A 6526-nucleotide genomic window follows, 5' to 3' on the forward strand; every position below is an offset into this window, starting at 1 on the left:
AACCTTGAAGAAAAGAAAGAAAAATATTACAAAGAGACTCTCCTGGAAATGGATCCTCTAATGTACTTTAAATCTTTAATCATAGACTATATTACAAACGGTGATCCGCTTTCAGCACACCATAAACACCAAAAAAAAGGTGTGATGAACGCACAACTCATTTGCTCAATAAAGCACGTAAAGTCTCACCAAATGTTTGCTCAATTGAGTTGAAACTCAAAATCCTAAACTCTAACAACAACAAAAAAAAATCGTAGCACCACATATCCTTCATGGATACAGTAAGATGCATTGCAGAGCATGAGAAAATATATGGCATCACAGATTCACTGCCCTTATCGAGTTGCATCTGAGTTGATGAGGCCACCTTTAATATCTGTTTTGTGACTGTTCTATCAAATCAGTGGTTTCCATCATTAAAATGGTATGTTACACTATTGTGATGAGTGATGACTCATGAGGACACCAATGCTTTAGTATGTAGTCATATTAGGCATTAGATTTTCACTATACACCGATTCTGAACCTCAGATGACATCTTCTGCTGCACTACTCTGTTTCTATATCAGTCGATGTCTCTTGGAAAGTTCAAAGGTTGCCTTCATTAATAAATTGGATACATACCAGAAAGAAATGGAGCAGACGATTCAAAGAACACTGCCGATTCTAACAAGTCATATTCAAACAACTCTTTGTTTCTGTACTTTTTCTTCTTCGTTTTTGTCTTCCTCTTCTTACAATTTCTTCTTCCAGTAGTTAGAAGATGTATTGCAAAAACCAGAGACCAGAGACCAAATCAAACTTATGCCAGATTCAACAGTAAACTAGTACTTCATAATCATAAACCAAATTTAATACCAAAGTTATACAGCGCTTTGAAAAGAAAAAGGGGAGAATTGTAAGGCGGTAGCCTATTGGGCCAGCTTTCACCACATATAAAAGCTGCATAAAAGGCAGCTGAGCGACAACATATACGGGAGGATCCAGACCCCAGAACAGAACTTAACAAATCCGCAACACAATACAGCAACCTACAGTGGGGTGGTGCTAAGCAATATACAATAGTTACATATCTAAACACAACTACAACAATTGGCCGAAAAAAGGAAAAGAAAAAACATGCACAAACAACTACAACAGTTGCTGCTCTTCCAAGTCCCCAAATTGAGAGGCCGTGATATACAGATAACAACTGCTAAAGCCCACCTACATTGTTTCCACAACTGAAGTAAAGTTCTTGTGCACTAAGCTTTTTACCTTCAAGGTTGGAAAGATGTTGTATTTGCCAATTCGTGCGAGTCAATTCTAACAGTCAAGCATTTCAAGTCCTAGAAGGTGCCCAACACGCGGAAGCATACAGAATTCTGCCCTTCCATTCATGCAGCATCCAGTGGCCATCTTCATCAACCACAAAAGAAGGGTGGTACCCCATTTTTACCTTATCCTTTATTTTGTTCATGACTTCACGGTCCAATGGCAGCTGTCTGAACCCAGCCCTCATGTTTCGAATCTGCCACTGCTTGTATGTTTCTGGCCTAACAATTCTTTGAAAGCCCTCACAAGCTACTATATTCACAACTTCACGTCCAATAAACTCTTTCTCAAACCCCAATCTCATCTGATCTTCACGAGGCAAATTGGTATCCAACATATCAAACAATGCAGAGAAGTGGAATAGTGCCTCTCGGAAGCGTGGAACAAAGAAGGGTGCATGATGGGATCCATTAACAACACTTTGGACAAAGACATCAGGATTCAAATTCCTAATTAAATTTAGAACAGTATCCCTTGGACTGTTTACCACAACTGTCTCATCAAGGAGGTACTTGAATCGGTTGAGACAATTAACAGCAAGCACCTCATTTCTTTGAACTCTAAGGTCATCAAATTGGATAGTTTCCCATTTTTTGGCTAAGCCATAGTACTCAAAATGAACATTAAATCGCCTACAATACTTTGCCAAGCGATGCCCTGTCTCTTGGATTCCTTCTTCTGGTCGAAAACCACTTGAGGGAAACTCTAACCCTGTAATGCGTAATTTGGGAGGTCCACCAGGTCTTCTTGAGAGGCCATGAATGAGAGCTGGCCATTGAAAACCATAACGGATACCAAAATCTATTATATGTAGTGTTTCTGCTTTCTCAGCAGCTTTTAAAATCATATCGTTTGCAAAGATCATCAACAACTTCATGAATGGGCAGACTGCAATATAAGCTCGGTAAAACTTCAGTGAATCAGCAGCTGACATTCGTTTAGTAGTTAAAGCAGTATATATTTGAGGTCCTGTGCCAGCCAACCGCGCTTGAAGAGCATTTGCAAAGCAATGAGCCAACCTCTGAGTACAATCACCAAATGGGGAAGAGTGCTGCATAATCTGCTTTAGTAGCTCACTAGCAGTCTCGCGGTCATCAACAGATACAGCTTGTGCACATGAAATCAGAAGAGCCCTCAAATCTATCACTTCCTTCTTGTTGCCTTGATTCTTGCCGCAAAACTTCCCATTACCAATTCCAACAGATAGCCCATCCTGCTGCAGGCTATTGTTTGCTCCATTCTGACTGACTTGATCGTCTTTACTCTTGATAGGCTTGGAGAGCAACACCTTGTCAAAGATATCAGACAGCTCACCCTCCTCACCATCCATATAAACCGCCGATTGCTTGTTACTCCTCCCATCCTCCAAATCTATATCTTCCCTTTGATGATTTTTCTTTCCTCTAGAACCAACACGAAAATGCTCACTCCCATTCTTCTGGGTCGTAACTACCACATCTCCAGCCTTTCTATCCGCCACAGCATACGGCTTGTTGCCCTCCGCACTAATCAATTGACCTCTAGGAAGAAACTTACTACCCTCCTCTGCCCCTAGGTTAAATTGCAATAACAATTCACTCTTACTAAGCACATCAGGAACAATTAGCTCACTCCTATAAGAACCCAGCATCCCATTCCCATACACATTTTGATCAACACAAAGAGGGTTTAGGTCTTGGGAAGTTGGGTTCTTCCCTCCTCCAATAATCTCATGAAGAGACTCCTCAGTGGCTTGAAGAGCCAAAGGGTCATGGAACATACAGGGTTTTGATTCCATGTCCTCCTTAATAAGCACCTGGTTTATGTACTTGAGCACACTGTCAGAAAACTCACCATCATCTCCCTCAGGGCTCAAGCTTGATGAAGAGTTACTGGGATTTGGGTCCAAAAAGCTAAGATCTTGAGAAGGATCACTACTTGGGTACTCACTCAACATATCAGGCAAAAGGGTTTGATCATTGAAATTGGGAAATTCAGAGAAACGTGGATCCATGGTTATGAAATTCACAAAATTGAAGGAAACCCAATTCTACTTAGGTGAAATTAAGAGCAAATTGATGCGAGTTGAAGAGTCTGCTTACCTGAGAGAGATGAGCTAAACCCTATTCCCATTTACACGTCTGGGTTAAAAGCACCGGAGGTGGAGCTCAGGCGAAGACTAGGAGTCTAGGAGGTCAGAAGCGGGTGCTGTCGATAAGTACCGACCTACCGCGGAAAACATTTGAACAGCGAAAGAGTATCAAACTTTCTGTGTCCACAAGAAAGTATCCTAGGACTAATAGTACAAAAAACTAACCACACCATGAGGTAAGAAAGATAGCTACTATTTATAACAACGGGCCATAAAATGGTTAAATCCAAACGCCAGCATGCCAACTGAGTTATGGCTCAACGAATATGCACGTGTCTTGACTAGTAAATATGTGTGATAAGATGCAGATTAAACTCATCATCACAAATAGCCGTTGGTGCAATATCATGAGAGACGCAACACGAGCACAACAGGCCGACTAGCCGTCACAATCATTTGCCACATAAAGACCCTAAAGAGAAGGAGCTTGCTTTTTGTTTAAGTTTGTTTTAGGATATAGAATTGAGAGAGATTGATGAGAGAATTGTGTGTTCTAATCTTAGTTTGATAAGGCACACAAAATCGATTTCCTTCAACACTCCCCCTTGTACCGCTCAAACTTGGTGGTGACGCTTCATCTGTTGCCTCGTTAAAAACTTTGCTCGAGTGAAAAACCTTGCGGGACAAAAACAAGCTCGAGAAGGAGAAAAAGAGTACAACACGTCATTCACTCTTCGAGATCGAACATGTAGACATCATACCTCCCCCTGATGTCGATATCTCCCCTTGATTACTACAATCATGGGAGTTTTGATAACTTTCTCAATCCGATACTCTTCACATGTTTCTCGAATGTGGATTTAGGTAACGACTTAGTGAATAAGTCCTCTACATTATCCTCTGATCGGATTTGATTCACTTCAATCTTTAGAAGTGATTGTTGTTACTGATTATAAAAGAATTTAGGCGATATATGCTTGGTGTTGTCGCCCTTGATGAAACCTAACTTCATTTGCTCAATACAAGCTGCATTATCCTCATAAATGCATGTAGGTTCATCCATGGTAGACTTCAAACCACAACTTCCTCGAATATGTCTAATTACAGACCTTAGCCATATACATTCACATGGCTTCATGTAGAGCAATAATCTCTGCATGATTTGAGGAAGTAGCAACAAGGGTCTGTTTTGTAGACCTCCAAAATATCGCAGTGCTTCCCATGGTAAAGACATAACCCCTTTGGGAGCGACCTTTGTGAGGTTCAGAGAGGTACCCTGCTGTTTGTCTCCAATTTTGTTGCAGCTGGTCAACAATCTCTTTTCTGCGCGGGCATGCCAGCACTGTTCGGGTGCGGTCGTTGGGGGTGTCCCTTGACCTGACTTCTTTCAAGCAATTGTAGACAAGGAGAGCACCAACCTCGTCGTGGGATTCTTTATGCCTCGTGGTGAGGACTTTTGCTGAGCTTCTTGAAAATCACAATCGATACTCGATGTTGTAGATCGAGCAGAGCGAGAACCATTGGGAAGTAGACAGAACTTGTTAAAGCGTGACTTTAGCTTGACTAGTTTGCGAGGGCGTTACCCTTGCTTGGCTGGTTCCATAACCGTTGTGGTCATGGTACTACAATCGGCTCCCGAGGAGACTAGGACCGAAGTACGTTGACAGAGGGTTTGGTGGCACTAAAAGTCGACTTCTGAGAAGACTAGGACTAGGAGTGTGATCACCGGTAAGAGAAAGAGAAGGAGAGGAGTTGCTCTTAGAGAGGTTTGCTCTAGAGAGAACTTAGATCATCTTAGAGATATTTGTAGAGTGAATTGTGTTCCTCTTTTGATACTTGTTGTAGCCTCTATATATAGGCTACCAAGCAACACTATTTGGCCTTAAACAACTCATAATGGGTTAGGTTTAAGAACTTAAAACACTAATGGAATGTTAGGTTTAAGCACTTAAAACACTAATGGAATGTTAGGTTTAAGCACTTAAACACTAATGGAATGTTAGGTTTAAGCACTTAAAACACTAATGGAATGTTAGGTTTAAGCACTTAAAACACTAATCGAATGTTAGGTTTAAGCACTTAAACACTAATGAAATGTTAGGTTTAAGCACTTAAACACTAATGGAATGTTAGGTTTAAGCACTTAAAACACTAATCGAATGTTAGGTTTAAGCACTTACTGCTCCAATTTTGCTGCAGCTATATCTCCACCAAGAACTCAAAATGGGCCTTCGACCTCTTCACATCAAATGATCCACAATGAGTGTAGATCATTGTGACAAATTTTCAGAGCTTTCTTCCATGTGGTTGGGCAGGAAACGCTGCTGGACCTCTTACAGGTCCAATTTTCCAGTTTTGCTTCTGCAGAAAATTGGACTGATTGTTTGAAGGTCTTCCACTCAAAACTAGCTCTGGTACTCTTCATAAGAAATGATCCTTGGGCTGTCTAGAATGGATCTGCAGAGTTTCAGCTCATTTCGAGTTCATTTGGTCAGGCGGCCGCTCCTTCTGTTTAGCTCGGTTTCTCCTAGCCGAAGTAGGAAAATGTGCTAAAGTTGACTTTTCATGCTTCCATGTTTCCATAGTAGGCTTTATTTAGCCTCTAAATATATATTTCAAACTTGTCGACAATATATAGCTTGAGCCACTGACATTGGCTCAATTTCTCCAAGGTGTGCCTTGTCAGGCCAAAATGCTCATTTTGGGTTCAAACACCTGCATCAGCAAAATCCATCAAAACATCATTGTCATTTTGATGGAGGGCAAGAGGAGGACGCCGGCCTCCTTGGACGGCGGCAGCGCCGGTGGCGGTAGCATGGCCGGCGGTCATGGGCCAATGGTCATGTTATGCACGGCAGCAACTTGCCTCTTGGGGTCCGATCCCAATTTGTTGTCATTCCTCTTCTTTCTGTAGGGATAAAAATAGGTTCATATCAATCGTACATTTCAAGTATTAAAAGATTGTCTTTACACCAATTCAATGGCGGCGTGTTGGGGCAGAGCTATGTCGAGCTAACAAGTTCACTGCGAATGAGATGTCCGGTCTTATACATTGAGCTAAGTACAACAATGCGCCTATTGCACTTAAATAGGGCACTTCGGCCTCTAATAACTCTTCGTCCTCATCCTTTGGACGAAACA

At 41.6% G+C, this 6526-nt stretch overlaps 1 protein-coding gene across 1 annotated transcript; it reads right to left on the reverse strand.

Annotated features, from left to right (window-relative positions):
* Window positions 1-812: 812 nt before the first annotated feature.
* On the reverse strand, window positions 813-3583 carry LOC133732149 (scarecrow-like protein 14). Its single transcript, XM_062159631.1, has one exon. It carries the CDS (start codon window positions 3305-3307, stop codon window positions 1322-1324), a length of 1986 nt encoding a protein of 661 aa, XP_062015615.1. The 5' UTR covers window positions 3308-3583; the 3' UTR covers window positions 813-1321.
* Window positions 3584-6526: the final 2943 nt, after the last annotated feature.

This window comes from Rosa rugosa, chromosome 2 (assembly GCF_958449725.1).
Source record: "Rosa rugosa chromosome 2, drRosRugo1.1, whole genome shotgun sequence".
Taxonomy (NCBI): domain Eukaryota; kingdom Viridiplantae; phylum Streptophyta; class Magnoliopsida; order Rosales; family Rosaceae; genus Rosa; species Rosa rugosa.

Bases quoted from the DNA above. Each gene is read 5' to 3' on its own strand.
- LOC133732149 (XM_062159631.1), bottom strand. From the start codon at position 3,307: ATGGATCCACGTTTCTCTGAATTTCCCAATTTCAATGATCAAACCCTT.